Below are 24,311 nucleotides of genomic sequence, written 5' to 3' on the forward strand. Positions count from 1 at the left end.
TTGTGTTGAAAGCATCACCAATCGAGATACAATTTCGATAAATTGGGCAATCTTTTCCTCTAATTATGAAAGATGTCCCTTCATCTCATCATCTAACTAGGTACAATTAATATTCATACTCATTTTTTTCTTTCGATGTACTTCAAGCATGGATAGCCCTTTTTTTCATCTGTTTGTATTGCTTGTGCATTTGGACCATAAATGTAGAAGATCGAGATTTTGATACTAGATTTGATCAGTAGGAAGGAAGATTTTTCTCAATCTGCTTAACTCGAATCTCTCAAAAGAAATTTAGAGAGAAAAAATGGCAAAAGTAGGATTTAGATCCTCTTTTCTTTTATTGATTATTCATTAATTAAAAATTGAGGTACATAGCTTTTGTTTATAATAGTAGTAGTGATGTACACCTTATACAATTCGCATCGGATTCTTCTCCTGGTTCGTATAACAGTAGTTTTCCAAAAATAAACTTGATTAGTAGAAATAAACATTGAAAAAGTAAAATTCTATAGGAGGTAGATTGTAGCTTCTACATCAACTTTGCTTTCTGTCCCTCCACCTAATTTTTCTGAATTGAGAGATACATGTAGTCAAAGACTTTTTAAAAAAGATTATTAGTTCGACTGACTTGTTTCATAGCCCAAATTATGAAATTTTGATATGTTTCAACCCTCTAAGGGGTTGGCGTTGTGTTAATAGATTTTGAAAAATATTTCGATTTAAAAATAAAAGATTATATCAATCGGGCACCGTATGATCAAGTCATGGTCGCTAGAAGTTTGGCACATGACTCGACTTCTTGATGTGGCGGATCTCGCTCCTAAATTTTACCCAACCCTACCTATAGTGTCCCAAGTGGTAGACAACAAGCCCAATGATCCTTCTGGATCAAGGGACGACCCTTTTGGTCTATGTTTGTGCTCTTGGACATGTGTGTATGGATGTGTGTGCGCGTGCATGTGGGGAGAGGGGGTGGGAATTGGGAGTGGGGGCCAGGGGATATCAAAGAACTTGTGGAGTTAACTGTTTTTTGGCTGCAAATGAACTGACCTTCGAGGTGCTTAGGGTTTGCTCATTGTATGTAAGGGTGTTGAAACTTGAGCATAGCTTAATTATGAATGTTCAACCTTGGTTCTTTTCTTTGTTGAATGAGCTTGAGCTTCCTATAGTGTTCAGTCTTGGCTCGTACCAGAGTTAAGCCTTAAATGAGGATTCTGCATGGCTTGTTTCCTAATTGTCCAAGCTCCACTTACGTGTGACCAAGCCCAGCCTAAGCTGCTCATGAATGTGTTGGTTCATCTATAACCATAACTGTGCATCTAAAAATAAAACTAAAAACACTTTAACATGAACAGTTGGTTCATTTGCAGTCATGACCATGTATCTCAATCTTTTTTCTTTTAAAGGAAAAAAACTTTAATGATATGAAATCTTGCACATCCAGACAAATGCAAATTTGACAACTAGGGCTTTATTTTTTTGTTATTCCTTACCAGTGATCAGGGCTTTATTTTTTTATTATTTTTATTACCGATGACTGGGGCTTTACATGTTATCTAATAATCACATAACTTGGCCTGATTAACCCAGATAGTGATTTTTCTTTTAGATGTTAGATGCGGATTTGTACTGGTATTTCCATCCTATATGTAGAACCTCATTATGTAATATACTCATGGTTGAGTTAGATAGGTATCAAGCCTGATGGCCTAATAATTGGCCTGATATGTGTCCATGTGTGCTGCACATGCAACTAAATTAATAGGATGAGACCTGAGACACGAGGGTGCTTTGGTGAAAAATTAGACACCAAATTGTCCTTGAAGCAAAGGTTATAAACTAATTAATTGAGAGGAATATTGTTACAGGAAATATGGTTCATAGATGGATGTAATTCCATGATGAGTATTTTCAGTTTTCCTTTCCAGAAACTAATGATTTCTCTCTTGATTATTGAACCATACTATCAGCCTATATAGTTTAATCTCTTCTTAAAACTTCATTTAGAGAGCAGCACATCCATAAATGATGTTTGTATTATAATTCTACCTTCTTTTTTACTAGAGAAGTACCATGGTGAAAGTAGTCCTTCATGCCACCATAAACATGTTGATTATTCAGAGTCCGAGGCATGCACATTGCACATGCAGCCTTTGTACAAATTAAGGTCATCAATAATCGGAGTTTCTCCTGTTGTTTTTAGTAGTTCCACATATGGCTGATTTTGTTGTAAGTTTTTGAGTATAAACGTTAGGAGTTTATCTATATATTCAAGTTTTTAAGGGGTTGTGTAACTAGAGTACTCGATTAGACCACCAATAGCTATTTCATTAACCATGTGGTAGTGGGAACGGGACCAGCTGGAGTGTTAAAAGCAAGGTTGCTGAATCAAACTGGGGGTCATACTGGATGGCTATTAGTTTGGTATGGTATTGGAGCATACTATTCTGACTCGAGGTATATCAGAACTAGGGGGGAGGAAGAGGGGAGTGAGAGAGAAGGAGAGAGAGGGAGGAGAGAGGGAGGGAAGAGGGGAGGGATGATAGACCTTCGATGTCGTCATCATCTTGATAGCTTGATGGTCATTGGCAATGGCGGCGGCGACAATAGCAGTGTAGAACTCTAACCCTAGCAAGTGGTCATGACTCACAAAAGGCAAGGATAATCGGGAGAGAGGGGAGAGGATCGGGGAGGGGGGAAGAGAGAGAAAGAGAGAGAGAGAGAGAGGAGGGGGGGTCTAGAGAGAGAGACAGAGGGGAAAGGCGAGGAAGATTGGGAGAGGGGAGAATGATTGGGAGAGTCATGACTCGTGACTCAAATTATAAACCACCAAACCACCCAGTTCGGTTTGGAACAACCCAAAATGGCTTGAAATGGGAAGAACCAAAAAGTTCAACCCGCTTCAGGCTAGTTCTTAGCTAGGACAGAATCGATGGCCAAAATATCTTGGCTCCTAGCTGGTCTGGTCTGTTACGATGCAAATCACCTGGTTTGTGAGGTTTGGCAGCTCTTGTTAAAAGGGATGATCTACATCATGAGGTGACACATTGCTCGACCATGCTAGTTGGAGGGAACAAAGTGTGACGCACCTAACTAGAATAAGCATGGAGAATCAACAATTTTTCGCAAGTATCCACTATGTGAACTTCAACTGCATTATACCTATGATATCCCCCTCTCTCTCATGCACACAAACAAAATCCCTGAAAACATAATCATAAATCTGTTTTTTTTTTTCTCAACATTTTTGTAAAAAATATTGCTGTTTCACTATGATTTTCTCCACCTGCTGAAGTGAGAATATAGAATGCAGCAAAGAAATGGAGGAATCCTCCCAAGTTTGGGATATTGATTTTTAGCCTTCTAGTTTTTGGTGAGTGAATCTTAGTGAATATTTATTTGTTACTAGTATGATAAGCTAGTATACTGTTCATGCAACGTGTGACTTATCCTTTTCTTATTTCCCTATTTCTTAATTGGATTTAAAACTTGTGTTGCTCAATGAACAATTGAAGTTCGTTCGATGTTGACTGTTCTTGTTGTCATACTTCTTTATTGTATCTCAACCTTAAGTTACCCATGACTCATCTTTGGCATCATCCATGAGTTATTATATCACCTTCCATTGGTCATCTTATTGAATCCCTTTTCCCACGTCTATTTAGTCCATGTGAATTTGATCTTTGCATGCTAAAATTATTTAACTTTACACCTTCGATTATGCCCATATCAAATATGTCCGCTGTAAAACTACCCATATCAAATATGTCCGCTGTAAAACTATGTATGTTTTGATATCTTGTTATATATTTTCATGGTTCTGCAGTCTTGGACAACTGAAACTGAATGTGCTCCCTTTACTTTTCAACCCTCATTCCTACAAGACGAGTCATAGTGGACATAACTGAGTAAAGCTTTCTATATGTTAATATTTAGTAAATGCACTTAAAAAAATCTTTCTTACTCCATCTATAATAGGTTATATAAATTAATTGTAATGGTTAACTTCCCATCTTGAGCAATGCCTTTGTTGTTTCATGATCATTTGGTAGAGCTTTCCACTAGAATAAAAAGCAGCACTGATTTTCTTGTTGGTGGTTGTTTGACATCATATTTTTGAGCTTGTTCAGCATAAGGTTCTTAACTTTGCTTTAAAACTTATCATAGTTAAAGCCAAAACAGCCATTATGGTATAAATTATCTTCTATCTATTCAAATAATGCATCTTGCATATCAGGTTATGCAAACAGCAAAGGCTAAATCTTTGGGCAAATCCCAGATAAACTTCATTTTGACAGATCAAGTACTTAATCATATACCATGTAGTTGTCTCTGTATAATTGTTGTCAAAACTGTTGATATTGTTAAATCATATATTAATTTTTGTTCTTTTTATTTTTGCTCCAGAGTCTGGATGCCTCCTTCCAAGCTTGCCATCAGATGCAACATTTGACCCCTCTTCTGGAATCAGCTTCACCTGTGATTTAAATGACAATATTGCAGCTCCATGGCCCTCTGCATCCAGACCTCCAACATCTTCCTGCAACAAATGTATGCCCATTATCTGTATAATGTGTAATTTACTTGTTTCTTCTTCTTCTTCTTCTTCCCCCCTACTATCTTTGCTTAGGATCATGAAACAAGCACCAAAATATGCAGTTTTAATCCAGAAAAGATTTGGTGAGCTTATATATTTGTTTCATTTGGGTAGTAGGATACCTGAGTTCTAGTTACATAAGTTGCAAAATTAAAATATTAAATGACTGTACCACACCCTACTGAAATACTCTTAATACCCTTGTGATTTTTTGAATGACTTGCAACCTGTAACTTGGAAAAATTTTCAGCTTGAATTAAAGCATGTGGCTATGATGCAATTGACATGGGCAATGGTGTTGCTCAGCGGCACAAATATGGGTATCTGATATGAGATACGTAAAATCCAGATATGACAGACAACAAGGGTCATACGTACATGCATATGTGCATGTCTTTTTCTTTTTTTCAGCAAACTCTACATGATTAGTTATTTATGTGCTGTATTAGAAGTGAAGTTGCTTTTTTCTATTATAGTCTAAAAATGTAAATATAGAAACTTAACCTTGTTTCTAATCATGTCATGTAATAGATTTATGAACTTCCACTTGTGAGTGCAATAGGGCCAGTGTCCTTGTATGCTTGCTTGATGCAATTCTAATAGTAGCTGGAGCACTGTTTGTTTAAGTTTTGTGAGAAATTTTCTTCAAGTACCATATCTACTTGGCCCTTTGCATCCAAGCTTCTGACATCTTCCTGCAACAAGTTTTTGTCCATAAGCCACACAAATGTCTATTTTACTTGTTCCTTTTTCTTCTTTCCCCTGCCATCTTTGCTTTGATTGTAAAACGTTCACCAAAATGTGCAGTTCTATTCCGCAAAAGATTTGGTGGGCTTATATGTATTCATCTCAGCTTCATGTAAGGTAGTAAGTTACATGAGTTTATTTGGTGACATAGGGGACAACTTAAAAAAAATTAAATGACCATACCATACCCTCCAAAAATACTGCTAATACCCCAGTGATATGAATTATTTGTAACCTGTAACATAAAAAATTTTCAACACACATCTTCCTGAATTAAAGCATAGAGCTAAGTTGACATGGGCAATGGTGTCACTTGGTGGCACAAATATGGGAATCTGACCGGGCATTCTTAAAATATAGATATGATAGCATGGTCATATATATGTACATGCATGTAAACATCTTTTTTATTTTTTTTAATCAGTAATCTATGCACGTATGTTAGTTATATGTTGGTTATATTGAGAGAAGTTTTTTATTTTTCTATTATATGCTGAAAAAAGGAAAATATAAAAACTCAAACATTTTATCCAATATTGCATGCTTTTGTGATCGCTTGATGCATTGATAGTAGTAGCTTAAGCATTGTTTGTTTTTCTTTTATTTTATTTTCTTTTTTTTTTTTAAGTTTTCTTCTTTAAGTACTATATCTCCTTGGTCCTTTGCATCTGAACCTCTGGCTCCAACATCTTCCTGCAACAAGTGTCCATGAGCCATACAAATATCTGACTTGTTTCTTCTTCTTCTTTCCCCTATCATCTTTGCTTTGGATCGTGAAATGTGCACCATGCAGTTTTCTTCCAGAAAAGATTTGATGGGCTTATATGTTGATTTCAGCTTTGTTCAAGGTAATGAGTGACATGAGTTTGTTTAGTAACATGGTCATTAAAATGTTAAATGACCATACAGTACCCTAATAAGAGACAACTGCTAATACCCCTGTGATTTTATGAGTTACTTGCAACCTGTAACTTCGACCAAGGTAAGCCAATCTTTTTGATAGTTGATATTTAGTTTGATATAATTTGCTCAAATATCAAGCAGTCCATTTAGTTAGGGATGCTATATGCTTGGGTCTGGTCTGGTAACCTACAAAGTCCAACCTGCATCATTGGTTGTTCTGGTCTAAATTCCTGTCCAAACACTATCCATCCAAGAACCTCTGTCAAAGTGCAGGTCTGGGTGCTAGATAAGATTCATTAGCTCCATGTGTTGGATCCTGGTATACTCTGGCCTATACCCTTCTGATGCTCAATATGTTTGGTATAGTTCGAGTCTTAAGTCCAGGTCACAAACAGGTGTGTATTATTGGCCTAGTCAAATTTCCTTTATGTTCTCAAAAATATTCATTAATCTCATAGCTTCAAAGTATTGATAAGAAATTTTGTGAGAATGTTTAGAATATGAGAGTAAAACTTTGCATTATATATGGGGTAAACTATTTAGTCCAGATCGAGTTGAGTTCCTAAAAATTAATTCCATGCCTTAGTTTGTTATTTGATAAGATTGGGTTTGGTTCAGTTAAGGTTTCCCATACCGGTTGGTACCGGTGTATACCAAATTTACTATACCATACCAATATCAAAGCGGTATATGGAACGGAGGCTGTATTGATACTCAGAATACCAATCAGGTGCCATTTTGGGTATATTAGCACTATAATAGGATGGTATCCATACAGAATCTGGTACCGAGACAGCGAACCTTGGGTCCAGCTATATTTTTCTAGACCTAAATTCAGAATTGAAACCTTTTTGGGGGCCTAATTGTTCCACATTGGCAGTGTGTCTGTGAGACTTGGTAAAACCATGCTTTTGCATCGCAAAACAGCAGTTTGTGTGTAATTCTGCTTAGACAACCTTTCTTATTGAATGCTTGACAATTAATGAAACTAATCGAGTAAATGAGTTCTTGAAGCCACAAATGCATCTTTGCTTGCATGTGGAACTGATTTCATGCATGATAAATTGTGCACTCCTGATTTAAAAATCCATTTTTTTCCTTTTCATTTTGTGTCATGTAACCTGCATGTTCTCTTGATTTATGCAGCTGTCAACTTGCCGGCACTTCCAGCTGCAACATCTGCACACATTGGTTAGTATCATGATTGCTATTCTAAATGTTTTTCTTCACCCACCTTCATGTGGCTTACTCTTCCATTGATTTCTGAAAGGATTATCATGAGGTTCTGTTTTTTGTTTGAATTTTCATATTCGAATCATGATGCACATTTGGAAAAATATAGCATTAACTCAAAAAGTATCTCTGTTTTGAATTTTTGGTCCCACATTTTTAGGAATCAGGATATGTCTTTTTCCCCACAGAAGGCATCTGTTGACATGATGCCACGTATCCAATTAGTGCATGTTAAGTCCTGCTTCAGGCATCAGATGCCACTCAGCCCCTTTACTAGTGGAGCATCACCTCTTATCTCTTCCCACCACCTTATAGCGCGCTTCTAGCTGCCAAGTGGGATTATTGGCACTCAGTGTCATGGGTCACATGAAAAAAAGGCATCCTAGTGCATGAGGTTCCTAGCATTGTCAGGTTTGGGAAGGGTCAGATGTATGCAGCGTTGCTCTCTCATGCGAAGAGGTTGTTCCATATTTTGAACCTATGCCATGGGTCACATGGTGAAATAAACTCTAAAAAAATGCAAAATAACCAATTCCCTTGTAAATTTTCTATAGTAATATTGTAAAGCTAAAGAAAAGGTCTAGTTTATTACATGTATATTTAAGTTCTAACTAAAAAGCATTTAGACCAATAAGTCACTAGATTGAGAAATCTTTAACAGGTCATTTATAATTTACAGAAAGCAATTCAGTGGGCCATGATTTATGACTTGAAGGAATTTTGTCATTTCCATATGTTACTTTGAATCTTTTTTGATACATGGTATTAGATGTATTTCATGTTTTAGAAATTCTTTTAATTTTTTTATTTAAAGCAGAAAATTAAAATATGAAATTCTATACATTTTATTTATACATCAAGCGTGTATCTGAATCAAGATAACTCAGTAGTAGGATGCATTATTATTTTTTCTTTCTTTTTTTTATGTTGGTAGCAACATGCACCTTGACATGAATGTTCTTTTTTGATATGGTTTTAAAATAATTGAATAACATATTTTAAATAAATCAGGGTAATCTTTCCCCTATTTTGAGGCTTCCATGAGATGGCCTAATTCATGGAAGTTGTGGCATGTCTTTTTTTCTGAAGTTTTTTTATTGCAAAAATAAAAAAATACATATCTTTTTGTTAGATGTATGTCCTAGAAGTTAATATGGCTAACACATTGTAATAAAGCTAGAACACAATTTTGTACTTAATACATTGATTTGATCAATAAAATGGCAAGTTTATTTTTCATTCAAGTATGATGTGTTTTTGAATCGTCCATAGAATTAACATTTCGATATATATTCTCAAAGTGTTGAAAATTAGATACATGTATTTAATTCCTAAATGTCCTCGATCATAGTATCATCATGAGAACGATGATCGATTCGGATAGACCGGCACACAAATCACTTCCTTCGGGGTAAATGAGTCTCTGATCTATAGTGTAGAGACACTGAGCGATGAGTGTTGGTAGTTGTTAGAGAACAATTAGTACTGAGCGTGATCATACAAGAGATCACTTGAATTTTTACTCGATCGTCAGTGATTGTCTCGATGTTGTAGTTGTGTGAATGGTTCTTTGATCTGAGATAGTACGACTACTCGCAGTGAGGCTGCTGGAGTTTGACTGATACATAAATATGATCTCAATGAGCCTTTGTAGTGAATGTTCGCGACAGTTGATCCACTGTAGGAGTAGAGTACGTATCAAGATGGAATCTATCGATCTTGATAGAAAGTAGTCCTATGGGATTTGAGAGGCTAAGTCCGAGAGTGTGGTCACAGCAGTGTGATTGTTGGAAAAAATTTTTTATATGGATCACAATTGGACTTGAGTTGATCGAATTTATCATATGACTGATGATGAGGTTCGACGATTTATTCATGACCTGTCATCTAGTTGGAACTCACGATAGAGGGACTGAATCACACGTTAACTACACTTTAAGGTTCGTTTTTGGTTTTACTGGGTTGCCACTATATACTGTTAGGTGTCACTGGTAAATTGTGAGAGCTCATTAGGATTGCTCATGATCGACAATCCTTGATGAGTTAGAGTGAAATTGTTTCGACCCATTGAAAAGAGTTTCAATGATACAATGATAGAGATCATTGTATATCTCACTATCAGATAAAATTGAAGCTATGGGGTCACACAACAAAGGGATTAGACTTGGAATAAGCAATTGGGCTTATGAAGTCTCAATTGGATTTAGAAAAATTCTACTGGATTCAGGGTAATCTTGCTAGCACATGGTTGGACCCAATTTTCTCTTTACGTTTGAATTTCTTATTTAATAAAATTAATTCAAACTTAATTACCTGCTAATAACCTAAATGAATTAGATTCATTGGACTCCAATTGTTGGATGCCTAAGGTTTTGGATCAAATGAATTAAGGGTGCAAGTCCTTAATTAATTTTCTTGATAGTTTTCTTTGGGCGTCACTTGATTTGATCAAGTTGGACGTGTCCATTCATTAGAGGGCGTGTGGATCTTTTATGGGACGTCCCTTGAGTGCAAAAGGGGGTGTGATTTTGTGGGTGCAAGGGCTCCAATTGTTGGCGCTTAATAGGTTTCCTAAAGGAAGTCAAATAATTTAAGTTATAAAGAAACCTAATGTAAGTAGGACTTGTATTAAGTGCTTGTTTAGTTTTGAATAGGATTCAAACCTTATGCCTATTTAAAGAGATCTCCCCTAAGATCCTTAGACACTTCAACCAGCAGCCCTATGCCCCCTTTGGAGAGCCCCGTGCCCCTTTTTTCTTCTCCCCTCTCTTCTCCCTTGGAGGTCTAACGTCCCACACCTTGGACGTTCTCCATCTTCATGCCCAAAAGGGATTTGGGTGTTCCACTTGATTGCTGGTTTCTTCTCCCTGGTTGCTTCATAATCTAGGGAAGAAAAAGTAAGAGAAAAAGAGAAGAAGAAAGATCAAGGAAAGGATCAAAGAGTTGATCGCGATCCAGGTTTCGTTCAGATTCGCAGGTTGATTTTTTTTGAAAAAAAAAAATCAATTCCAATAGGGCTGTTCTAGACTGATCCTGACCTGTAGAGGTCGGGTACTTGCACGGCTAAGAGAGTCTCTTCTCTTCCAAATCCAAATTTGAAGAAAGGAATTACGAAACAGATATGTGATTTGATCATATGATTAATTTCAGCATATGTTCAATTTCAGCAAATGAAGTAGATCCTAGTGGTTTATGTTTTATGCATGCATGATATAGATTAAAAGGAGTTTTAATTTTCTATTCCGTTATCATATTTAGAAAAGAAAAATTTTGAAACATACATGCATGCCTCGATATAGAAATTCCAACAGTGGTATCAGAGCCACGGGCTTTATATGCATGAAATTGACATGTTTTGAAAAGAATTTCAAAATCTGATTTTTTCTTTATATATGAGATGTATAGATGAATATTTTGAATCGAAAATTTATTTTATGTTTGATTTTAGAACATATAGTTGATATGTCAAAGCATGTATAGATCTGAATTTTGTTCTGAAACGGTTTTTAGTTCATAATTATGTGATATATAGATGCATGCATAAATCTGAAATTTTATTTGACCTAATTCATGATTCATGTATGAGATATATGATTGCATATTTAGATCATAAAATTGTTCTCAGTATGTTTCATGATTTGTATATGAGATATATGATATCATGTTATGATCTAAATTTTAGTTTAGATCTGAATTTTGCATACATACATGAGATATATGTTTGTATGTTAAATCTGAAATTTGTTTTTATGATTTAAAACTTACATTTCATGCAAAGAATTTAGATTTGAAATTTAGTTTTGGAATCTGAAATTTGTGTTTATACATGAGGATATTGGTTATGAAAAATCAAAAATTAGGTCATGTAATTAGATTGCATCTAAGATTTTTGATTTGAATGATATGGGTCTAATTCGATTAAATAATTGATCAAACCAAGTCAAGTGTTGATTACGGTTAGACCAATTAAGTTATATGATCATATAATTGTTGTTGATCAAATCGATTAAATTTCATATATAGAATCGATTAACTTAAGGATCTAATTCGGCTCGATGGCTTGAGCCTGATTCGTCTAAGTTAATCTATTTGGACCAACTGACTTATTGGTGTTTAAGGCAAGTAATTGAGAGGTGGTTATTTAATTGGTTTCGTTAATTGATCGGACCAATTTATTGGTGTCTAAGGAAAGCAAAGGGGAGACTCCCACCTATCTCCACTTATCTGGTTAATTTGGAAGATTGGATCTTCAATAAGGTTGCTTGGCGTTTTGGTTTAGTCCATGCCAATTAGATCAGTCATACGATGATTGATTAGATAAGATCTAAATCCAAATCTCTCCACAAAAATTAAGTCCATAAGTCTTCCATTGTTGTAGATGTGTGGGTGTGCTACTGGTGTTGATTGTTCTCGATTGGTTACAGTGATTCAGTTGTACCGAAAACATGCAACTACTATTAGCATAGAGTTGCTCTAGGGTAAGGATGGGGTTGGATCCAATAACTGTTAGATGAGGGACCCAATGACGGTTTGCATCTGCTTGTGAATAGTGGGTCGGGCTTAATTAAGGAGTGTGGTCAATAATTGTTGGTGAGCCTATATGACTTGGAGATCAAGTCGCTGCAACATGCTTAGAGAAGTATCTGGACAAAGAGTTGTCTACGGATCGATGTGCGTGTTACCAATAACTGTTAGGTGAGGGACATGACATCGATAGGACAGCACCTACTAGGAATCTTTTGTTGCATTAGAGTTTTCATTTTTCAGTCGGAGAGTGGAGGGATCTGAAAAATTAGTGAGAGTCATTGTTTGCATCTTAAAGTTCCTAGAAGCAAATATAATTTTAAAGTATAAAAATCTAACTTGAATCTCTACTCTCGCAGTTAAACAATGTCAGCCTCAAACCCTCTAGCCCACATCCTTGAATCCAATCGTTTGACCGGAACAAACTATAAAGACTGGCTAAGAAATCTCAAGATTGTCTTAACTTCTGAAAAACTAGGTCATGTACTCGACGAGGAACCCCTAATGTTACCAAATCGTCCTACTACTGCGCAAAGAGCTGCTTATGAAAAGTAAACGAATGAAGATAGTAGGATTAAGTGCTATGTGCTGGCTTCTATGTTAAATGAGTTGCAAAGTCGGCATGAGCATATGCCCACTGTCAGGGCTATGATAACTCACCTATAAGAGTTGTATGGTGAGCAGAGCCTTATAGCATGCTTCGAAGTGTTCAAGAGACTTCAATTTGAAGATGCGTGAAGGGCAGTCAGTTCATGAGCACTGTATGATAGTGATCAAGGATATCGAGGAGCTTGGGAAGCTTGGGTTTAATATGCAAAAGGAATTGCAGATGGATTTAATTCTTCAATCCCTTATGAGTTCATATAGTCAATTTATTGTAAATTTTGATATGGACAAATTCGGTTGCACTATATTCGAACTGGTCAACATGTTGGTCACTACGAAAGGGACCTTGAAGAGTTCAAAAGGCATTGTTCTCGCTGTGGAGCGGATTTCTTCTAAGAGAAAGTCTAGTTGGAAGCAGAAGACTAAATCCGTTAAGAAGTAGAAGAAAGAGAGTAAGCCAAAGAAGGACGTTCCAAAGAAGGCTGAAGCAGAGGGAAAGTGTTTTCACTATGATGCTGAAGGCCACTAAAGAAGGAACTGTCCATTCTATCTGGAGAGTCTAAAGACCAAAAAGGGTGATAAACCTTCAGAAATTATGCTCGTAATTGAATCTAACTTTACAGTTTTTTTTACTTATAGTTGGGTATTGGACTCTGGTTCGAGTGCTCATATATCTACCTCAATGCAGGGTCTAATAAAAAATAGGAGATTGAGGAAAGGTGACATGATCTTTTGGATCGACAATGGAGCAAAAGTTACTACAGAAGTCGTCACTTATCTTCTTCAATTACCGTCAGGATTTAGATTAGATTTAAAAGACTTATTTTGTTCCTGTAGCTAGTCAGAATTTGATTTCCGTGTCTGTGCTAGCACAGGAAGGTTTTGAATTTAATTTCAATAAAGATTTTTGTTCTATTTATTTACGAAATAAATTAGTTGCACGAGATCTTTTAATTGACGGTTTATATCATTTGCATGTTGATGCGAATGTGAATTTGAACGAGCAAATAGTGAGTGCCGTCGGTCAAAAGAGATTCAGAGATGAAATTAACTAGAAATACTTGTGGCATCATAGACTAGGTCATATTAGAGAGGACAGGATAAACAAACTGAAAAAGAATGGGATCCTTGGCTCTCTTCATCCAGAGTCGTATCCAGCTTGCGAATCTTGCCTTCGAAAAAAAATGGTCAAGTTATCCTTTGTACGATATGGAGAAAGGGCCACTGAGTTATTTGCCTTGGTACACCGATGTTTATGGATCATTTGATATACAGGCCAGGGGTGGTTATTGTTACTTCATTATCTTTACCGATGATTTGTCTAGGTATAGGTATGTGTATCTGATGAAACACAAGTCTGAAGTCTTTGAAAAGTTCAAAAAATTTAGAAATGAAGTAGAAAAACAAACAAGCAAATTCATTAAGGTTCTTCGATCTGATCGAAGAGGTGAATATCTTAGTCGAAAATTTTTGAAATATTTTAAAGACAACGGCATAGTCTCTCAATGGATTTCTTTCGAAATACCTCAGCTCAACGATGTATCCGAAAGGAGGAACAGGATCCTATTAGATATGGTCAGATCCATGATGAGCTTCATTGATCTATCCTTATATCTTTGGGACATGCCTTATTAACTGCCATTCACTTGTAGAATAGGTTCCATCAAAATCCATTCCTACTACATCATATCAGATATGGTACGGTAAGAAGTTGAGTCTAGGTTATCTTAAAACTTAGAGATGTCCGATCTATGTCAAGAGACAGATGGCTGATAAATTAGAGGATAGATCTGTAATAGTTTGTTTCATAGGGTATCCAAAAAAATCAATGGAATACTACTTTTCATAAGATCACAATGTGATTGTGAGTCAGAATGTCATATTCCTAGAAAAATAGTTTATTTAGAATGGTGGCAGTGGGAGGTTAGTTGAGCTCGAAGAGGTCTCTGAAGAGCAAAGAGTTATAGATCCTCAAAAATCTATTATTCATGAGCCAGTAGTTGACGTTCTTCTATCATCTCGTAGATCTAGCAGGGTCTTCCGACCTCCTGAAAGGTACATGGGTATGCTTACGGAGGAAGTAAAGAAAATATTCCTTATGGAAGATAAAGGTTATGGTGATGATCCTAATATCTTTGATGAGGCGATGTCTGACATCGATTTCGAAAAATGGTTAGATGCGATGAAGTCAGAAATTGATTTGATGCATTCGAACCAAGTATGGACCTTAGTGGATCCACCTGAGGGTATAGTACCCATTGGGTGTAAATAGATCTATAAAAGGAAAATAGGTGCCGATGGTAAGATAGAGACCTATAAAGCTAGGCTTGTGGCAAAATGTTATAGTCAATGCGAGGGCATTGACTATCAAGAAATCTTCACCTGTAGCCATACTGAAATTCATCCGCACTCTGCTTGCTATTGCAGCTTATTATGATTATGAAATATGACAGATAGATGTAAAAACTACTTTTCTGAATGGATATCTTGAAGAAGATATCTATGTGGAGCAGTCTTTGGGTTTCACATCTGGTGACGGTGATCACAGAGTCTGCAAGCCGCAAAGGTTCATATACGGATTAAAGTAAGCTTCTCGGAGTTGGAATCATCATTTTGATGATGTGATCAAATCATTTGATTTCATCAAAAACGAAGTGAAACCTTGTGTTTATAAAAAGATCAGTGGGAGCACAATAATATTTCTCATATTGTACGTGGATGATATTCTCCTCATTGGGAATGATATTTCCATATTGACACGATCAAAAGATGGTTGTCTAAGGAATTCTCCATGAAAGATCTAGGGGAAGCATCCTATATTTTTGGAATAAAGGTCTACAGAGATAGATCTAAAAGAATGATAGGCCTGTCACAAAAGCTGTACATAGAGAAGGTGTTGAAGATGTTCAGCATGAAAAACTCTAAAAGAGGACTATTACTTAAGTATGGTATTAATCTTTTTAAGACGATGTGTCCGACCACATTTGAGGAAGTTCAGCGCATGAGTAGGATTCTTTATGCCTCAGCCATAGGGAGCCTCATGTATGCTATGCTGTGTACTCGATCTGATATTATCCTTACTGTGAGTGTCACGAGTAGATATCAGTCGAATTCAGGCGAGGAGCACTGGATAGCTGTGAAGAATATCCTTAAGTACTTAAGAAAAACTAAGGATTTGTTCTTGATCTTTGGAAGAGGTTCTGAGTTGCGAATAGAGGGGTATACTGATTCAGACTTTGTCTGATTCTGATGATAGAAAGTCTACGTCAGGATATGTGTTTATTTGTAATGATGACGCAGTCAGCTGGAAGAGTTTCAAGCAACCCATCATAGCAGATTCGATCATAGAGGCTGAATATGTCGCTGCATCGGATGCTGCAAAGGAAGGCTTTTGTATGGCATCCGATATCATAATCCTAAGTTTCGCAACAAATTTTTTGAACCATAGCACTTGCTAAGGAGTCGAGGTCTCATCAGAAATCAAAGCACATCAAGCGGCAGTATCATATCATATGCGACTACTTCGAAAAGAAACATGTCGAGATGCGAGAAGTAAACTCTGCGGATAACGTGATAGATCCACTGACAAAGTAATTGAGCCACCTGAAAATGAAAGTCCACCTTGAGAAGATGGGATTTAGATTAGTGGCCAATTGACTTTAGTCCAAGTGGGAGATTGTGAGATGTATGTCCTAGAAGTCAATATGGCTGACATATTGTAATAAAGCTAGAACACAATTTTGTACTTAATACATTGATTTGATCAATAAAAGGGCAAGTTTATTTTTCATGCAAGTATGATGTGTCCTTAAATCGTTCATGGAATTAATATTTCGATATATATTTTTAAAGTGTTGAGAATTAGAGACATGTATTTAATTCCTAAATGCTCCCGATCATAGTATCATCATGAGGACAGTGATTGATCCGGATAGACTGATGCACAAATCGCTTCCTGTGGGGTAAATGAGTCTCTGATGTACAGTGTAGAGACACTGAGCGACGAGTACGAGTAGTTGTTAGAGAACTAGTATTGAGCATGACCATATGAGAGATCATTTGGATTTCTACTCGATCGTCAGTGATTGTCTCGATGCTATAGTTGTATGAATGATCTTTTGATTTGAGATGGTACGACTGCTCGTAGTGAGGTTGTTGGAGTTTGACTGACACATAAACATGGTCTCAATGAGCTCTTGTAATGGATATTAGTGACAGTTGGTCCACTATAAGAGTAGGGTGCGCATCAAAATGGAATCTATCGACCTTGATAGAAAGGAGCGTCCTATGGGATTTTGAGAGGCTAAGTCCGAAAGTCTGTGGCCAAAGCAGTGTGATTGTTGGAAAGGAGTTTCCATATGGATCATAATTGGAGTTGAGCTGATCGAATTTATCATATGACTAATGATGAGGTTTGACGATATATCCATGACCTGTCATCTAGTCGAGACTCACGTAGAGAGACTGAATCACACGTTAACTATATTTTGAGGTTCGTTTTTGGTTCTACTGGGTTGCTACTATATATTGCTAGGTGTTACTAGTGGATTATGAGAGCTTACTAGGATTGCTCAGGATCGATAATTCTTGATGAGTTAGAGTGAAATTGTTTCGATCCATTGAAAAGCATTTCAATGATACAATGATAGAGATCATTGTATATCTCATTATCAGATAGAATTAAATCTATGGAGTCACACAATAAAAGAATTAGATCTGGAATAAGCAATTGGATTTATGAAGTCTCAATTGGATTTAGAGAAATCCTATTGGTCAATGATACAATAATAGAGATCATTGTATATCTCACTATCAGATAGAATTGAATCTATGAGGTCACACAACAAAGAGATTAGATCTGGAATAAGCAATTGGACTTATGAAGTCTCAATTGGGTTTAGAGAAATCCTATTGGGTTTAGGGTAATTTTGCTAGCACATGGTTGGACTCAATTTTCTTTTTACGTTTGAATTTCTTATTTGATAAGATTAATTCAAACTTAATTATCTGCTAATAACCTAAATGAATTAGATTCATTGGGCTCCAATTGTTGGGTGCCTAAGATTTTGGATCAAATGAATTAAGGGTGCAAGTCCTTAATTAATTTTCTTGATAGTTTTCTTAGGGTGCCATTTGATTTGATCAAGTTGGGCGTGTCCATTCATTAGAGGGCATGTGGATCTTTTATGGGGCGTCTCTTGGGTGCAAAAGGGGGTGTGATTTTGTGGGTGCAAGGGATCCAATTGTTGGTGCCTAATAGGTTTTCTAAAGAAAATCAAATAACTTAAGTTATAAAGAAACCTAATGCAAGTAGGACTTGTATTAAGTGCTTGTTTGGCTTTAAATAGGATTCAAACCTTATGCCTATTTAAAGGGACCTCCCTTAAGATCCTTAGACACTTCAACCAGCAGTCCCACGCCCTTTTTGGAGAGCTCCACGCCCTTCTTTTCTTCTCCCCTCTCTTCTCCTTTGGAGGTCCAACGTTCCACACCTTGGACGTCCTTCATCTTCACGCCTAAAAGGGGTTTGGGCGTTCTACTTGATTGTTGGTTTTTTCTCCCTGGTTGCTTCATAATCTAGAGAAGAAAAAGCAAGAGAAGAAGAAAGATCAAGAAAAGGATCAAAGAGTTGTTCGCGATCCAAACTTCGTTCAGATTCACAGGCTGATTTTTCTTGGAGAAGAAAAATCAATTTTAAGAGGGCTGTTCCAGGCTGATCCTGAGTGGATACTCGTAGAGGTCGGACACTTGTGCGGTTAAGAGAGAGCCTCTTCTCTTCCAGATCCAAATTTGAAGAAAAGAATTACGAAACAGGTATGTGATTCGATCACATGATCAATTTCAGCATATGTTCAATTTCAGTATATGAAGTAGATTCTAGTGGTTTATGTTTTATGCATGCATGATATAGATTAAAAGGAGTTTTAATTTTCTATTCTGCTGTCATGTTTAGAAAAGAAAAATTTTGAAACATACATGCATGCCCCGATATAGAAATTCCAATACTTTTCAGGTATATTGAGAATGTATTGCTCCAGTTTCCATTGTGGAAGCAAGCACCATACTTTGATCTTTTTTTGGTACACTTAAACATTTAAATCTTTAATGATCTTAGCTTCAGAGGCAAGATTAATGATTTTCTGAGAAATAAAATGGAAAAGATAAGCGAAAATAATGAAAAGAGAAAACTTGTGCAGCCCAAATTTTTAGGGGATTTTCACTGGGTTTTAGGGTCTGGGTGACAAGAACTGGTACCTCTAAATGCGGGTCACCCGGTTCACCTGCAGTTGAAATATTGAATGATGGTTTAATGGGTTGACACACTTGTCATAAAGTCATTGAAGAGGGATGGAGGGAGGGAGAGAGTATATCATTTATTTAACTTTTATATTAAATTCAGTAGTCACCTCATATTTGTCACAAGTATTTCTTTAAATGTCAATAGACTTAATTTCATTTGAATAAACTCAGTTTACCTTTTGATAAAAAAGAAAAGAAGCAAAATTCTACCTAACATTGTCAAGCTGGAATGTTTGCAGAATGTATTAGGAAGATAATACTCTTATACTAGACAAACATTCACAAGACTCATCTAACACTCGACTATTTAATGATCGATTGGGGACATAAGATATTTGCATGGCATGTTAATGAGTAATGCGACTGCTGAAAATACCAACGTGTGAGTTGCATAAAACAAAGAAATGCAGTGTCTAAACTATCTTGGGGCTTCATTTAGAGCTCTTTACCTTGCACCATGCCTTTGATGGCCCTAAAAATGGTTTGTGTTTCTCCAATTTTATCATTCATTTTACTTATTCTGTACCATTCACTGTTGTAGAAATTCATCTTGCTTTTAAGGTGGTTGTGATGAAATCACTTGCCATTTCTTTCTATTGCTTCTAAATAATTTGATGATGAATTATGAATACTGAATCATGGCGTTCATTGTTCACTATTTTTCTGAGCCACTATGTTTTAGTCAATAACCTTTCTCTTTGTTCAACAATGAAGAAGAACAACCTCTTGAAAAAGAAAAGGGGCAATAGAGGTAAACATGATTTTTTAGGATGCAATCAAGAAGATTATTGAGGTAGTCATAATACATTACCAACAGAAGGACTAATACATAATTCACTTAAAACTAGAGTATGGTTAGAGGGGAGGGGAAGAGGGAAGGGGGGAAGGAGTTAAAGTGGTTTCCCATGCTCGTTGTGGAAGGGGAGGGAGGGTTGTATCCTGAGGAATGAGGAGTCGCTGGGCGACCAAGGGGCAGGATGGAAGACTGGAGGGGGAGGATGGAAGACTGAATGGGGGAGAGGGGATGAGGGCCAATGATTCATTAAGAGTCAAGGATAATGGGGGACAATTGATGGTGAGGAAAAGGGGCATACCTCCTTGGTAGTATCACAATGAGTGTGGTGGTGTTGGAGTTGAGGTGATGCCAGAGACAATAGATGGAAAGAGTGGTTGGCTTGGTTGATTGAGGAGCTAAGAAGTGGACAGCAGAGATGGTTATGGGATTAAGGATGAGAGAACTAATATATTGAAACATTTTAATGTATAATAAAATAATATCTTACTTACCTGACAAATTTTGTACAGATATGGGAATATTTTGTTATGTGAGCAAGTTTTGGAAGATTGGAGATTGGATAAGTTTTTCTTCTTGGAATCAGAGTTTTATGGAATTAAAAAGTTTGATAGTTACCCCAGATGAGATGTTAGAAATCTCATATCATATGTGAGATGTTGACAGCATTGACAGAGTGATGTTTAACTCCTTTTTTGAAGCCAGTGCAACGTTAAGTAGTGTTCTATCTCTTTTGTCATTTGGTTACCAATTCTCGATTTTTTTTTTTTTTTTCAGACTATAATTGCCGAATTTTGGGGTGGAAAGGAGGCATCTGCTAGATCTGAAACTTAATCACCATACATCAATCTGGGCATCAAATTTAAGAATTCTCTGCACAACTCTCGCCATTTTTCGATAAAATCTCACTTAGATACTAATCATCGTGGCACTGCTTCTAAAAATACTCCTTTCCTTGCATTCCAACTGGATAACATGTTCATAGCAGGTCACTTCAATTGGTTTGCTATTTGGTGTCACACAAAGCGAGGTGACTGATTTCTTTTGCACTTGCTTGAAGATTTTGCGGAGAAAAAAGTCACACAATGTTTAAATTCACCTGGGGAAATGATTGAGGCTATGGAAGTCATGAACCAGGTAGAGAGCAAGTTTAAGAAGTAATTGTGTTAAATGAGTTTCCAATCTGTTTCTAGGGTGTAAAACTTCCATACCAAAATAGAGCATATTGAATGCAACTCTAGATGGAATTTAAAATGAAAGAGGCTGATGATAGGTGCCAAAGTGATGGCCTGTTGTGAAAATTTTTTGCTATTCTGGATTGACTATTATAGAAGTAAATTAATTGATGAAAAAAATGAACTTATGAAACAGCAACTCAAACTGAGATGTGCTTTTGGAGTCGTATGTGATCATTGCTATTGAGAATCTGGGAGAATTTTATGACATTCTTTATGTTGCAAGTGTATATGTTCAGGAATGCGGTAATAAAGCGCTCCTAGGCTGAAAAGCATTGTATAAATGCAAATACAGAAAGGTTGGTATATAGTAAAATAGATAACCTCTTGCCAGAAATTAATACAGAAGGGAATTGAACAGAATGAGTTGGCATGTTTCTTGCATAGTAATGAACGGAGGTCCTACAGTGGAAAGGGGCCAGTATTGTTGTGAAATGGATGTAATCAAACAGAACCTGGGAGAAAACTAGATGAAGGTACTGGGAGAAAACTAGAAAACTTTGTATTGTCTCTTTGTAGGGAAGAATCCTTGAGTACGGCAAGTAGATAGAATGAGGCTAGTTTGTTATGATTATGGTCTCCTCTGATCTATGTCACACATCGATGCCATTCGTTATGGAAGCTGTTAATTTTCTCAAACTCCCTTGAAGACCCCATTAATTGATGTTGGACACCTTTACAGTCCTCCCCTTACCTTATAATTATGATGGCATTTTACTTGTGCCTGTAATTGCACCTGATGCTTCCATTATAGATGCCAGTTGTAAGCTTTATTTGGTATAGTTTGGATGAATGTTATTTGTGAGTGCAGTTTTAAGATGTTTAAACCGTTGGAGATGCTCTCTGTACGTCAAACTTTGTTTCTTATTCTCTTGGGTACAATTTTGTCTAAAGCTGTTTAGGAGGTTAGCAAGTCATGTTACTTTTTCCAGATTAAGTTGGCTTTCTATTTCTAGTTATTTATGTATTCTTTTTCAGGTGAAAATGGAATGGACATGAAGCTTCCCTTGTTCATTGCTTTATTACTAGCTCTTCAAATGCTTTCATGATCCTGCGAAGATGGCAGTTTCAATCATTATTATATCTGCAAGGATGATGCTGCCAAACAGCTGGGACAAGGCTTGATGGTTATGGTTTGTGGTGCTGCTGGGCTGATCTTTTGGTTCATCACATCTTGGAAACTAAGGATTCAATGGAAGGCTTTGCCCAGCAGTAGACAACGTTCTGCAACAGGCTTTTTATTGGAGTTCTGGCAACCATGATTCTTGCAAGCAATGTAATAATACTGGCAAAGGGAGGGGAAAAATCCAGAGTGAGGAAATATGTAATTATTTAGAGATGTGTGGTCCCATTTGGAGCTTCTTCATAGAATATTTTCCTAGATCTCGTTGTCTGCAATCGAATGTAAATTTAAGCCAATCAATACAAACATCTCTTCTTGGTGTCCGCTAATTATTGTAGTCTCTGCATGGACGCCAGTATAATGGTTGGGCGGTGCTAAAATTAATATCAGATTTCTTGCAAAAAACCCACAGATGAGTGGGATGTGTAGTTCACCATAGTGATTTTTGGTCGATGTCCATAGACGTTGGTATTACAGCTAGAGCTTGAAAAAACTAATAAACATTTTCTATAATTAGATTACAATTCTTTAGTTATTTTGATATTATTTTTGTGTTTGCAATGTTGCAAACATATTGGGAGATTGGTAAGCATGTTTGATTCATAGATTAGTTAAAGATTTATAAATAATGAAGTAATAAACTGAACTGAAGAAAGAATAATTTTATTGTATCATTTGAAAATAAAGCACAAAATATATAGGGTATTTATAAGCTATATAGTCAGATATACATGGAAAGATCAAATAGAAGATATAGAGAACAGCGTTTTTAGAATTGTGTCGAATCGGATGGTTTGAAGCGTATCGAATCGGATCGATGGGTAATCGGGAAGGTTTTGGCGTGAAAAATAGCACACGTTGATGTTGGGGAAGAAAGAGAGAGAGGAGGATGCTCTCGAAGGTCGGCGGTGTTTTGCTGCGGTGGTCGAAGGGCCGCTTTCATTTGGTTCACCCAATAGGGTTGTTAAATAAGAAAGAAAGAGAGAGAGAGAGGGGAGACCATCGAAATGGGAGGATGGGCCGATGGAGAGGCCACTAGAGGATTCTGGGTGGCCATCGAGTAGCGAAAGCGGTGTGGGTGGCATCGCGGAATAGGTGTTGTCGTCTTTGTCCACGCATCGGATTTTTTTGAAAATGGAGATGAACAATGAAGCCGGCTTCACTGTTTAAGAGATTTAAAAAAAAAAAAATTAAAATCGATGAAATCGATAATTGAATTGTCGATTTTATGTTTTTAATTTTTTTAAAAAAAATAAAAATAGTGAACCGGCAAATGGTTTACCAGCTTCACTTAAATTTTATTTTTTTAAAAAAATCTTATGAAACAGGGGCGTCGTCTCTGTTTCACGTCTGCGGTGCTGTGCGCATTGATTGCACCATCTGGTGACCTCGATCGTCAATCAGAGGCCATCCGACGGCCACGGTGGCTTCTTTCCCTCTCTCCTTTTCTTTCTTCCTCCCTCTCTCTCTATTTCTCTCTTTTCTTTCTCTCGGTTTCTTCCTTGTTTTAGTTTGCACTAGTTCGATCCGATATGAAACCATACCAGACCGTACCGTCGGTTGATCGGAATGATTATCAGTTTTGATTTTGAAAACCTTGATAGAGAATATATGAGAGAATATTTTAGAATTATGAGATATTTTAGAATATTCTTAACATTCTCCTTCAAACTCAAGATGGTAGTGTAGAAATCAACTTGAGCTTGAATATCAAGTCAAGAAGTTGACTAGTAAAATGAGATTTGGTAAAGAGATTTGCAGTTGATAAATAGAAGAAATAGACTATAGTTGTGTTGCGGCCAACTTTCTTTCATCTGTCACCGATGAAGAGCACCTGCAAAATCAAGTTCTCACAGACCGGAGTTGTATCCGGCGGGGACACTCCGATGCTTAAGTCAGAAAAGAGTTAATGAACAACTAATCAAAGATTTAATGTGGCAGAATTTCAGCTAAGAAAATATCCTTCCTAGTGCTGCTCACTTATCTCCTTTTTATAGATGATTCTTATGTAACCGTCGAGCACGTGGTCTCACTTTTTATGGCATTAAATTATCGGACCATAATTATGGAGTTAGTGGGTTGTTTATTCTCACTAATTATCGTGACACATAGTTGATAACCGTTCACAATGGTTAAGGTGTGGTGAGAAGATAGGCCAACCATATGTCGGTTATCGATAGTCTTGTAGTTCGAACGAGCATCAGTCGGTAACTCTGATATGCCGATGGTTTTCGATCGGAGATTGATTAA

The 24,311-nt window shown here is 36.7% G+C and overlaps 1 protein-coding gene across 2 annotated transcripts in view; it reads left to right on the plus strand.

Annotated features, from left to right (window-relative positions):
* LOC105046853 (uncharacterized GPI-anchored protein At1g61900) overlaps positions 1 to 22,390 on the plus strand; it is a 28,325-nt gene extending 5,935 nt beyond the window's left edge. For both annotated transcript variants that reach the window (XM_010925590.2, XM_073259461.1), the window contains exons 6-8: positions 4,408 to 4,551; positions 7,394 to 7,438; positions 21,917 to 22,390. In XM_010925590.2, the coding sequence (XP_010923892.2) occupies positions 4,408 to 4,551; positions 7,394 to 7,438; positions 21,917 to 21,987 (260 nt within the window). In that variant the 3' untranslated portion in view covers positions 21,988 to 22,390. The remainder of the gene's footprint in view (positions 1 to 4,407; positions 4,552 to 7,393; positions 7,439 to 21,916) is intronic.
* The last annotated feature ends 1,921 nt before the right edge of the window (positions 22,391 to 24,311 follow it).

Source organism: Elaeis guineensis, chromosome 6, assembly GCF_000442705.2.
Source record: "Elaeis guineensis isolate ETL-2024a chromosome 6, EG11, whole genome shotgun sequence".
Classification (NCBI taxonomy): Eukaryota; Viridiplantae; Streptophyta; class Magnoliopsida; order Arecales; family Arecaceae; genus Elaeis; species Elaeis guineensis.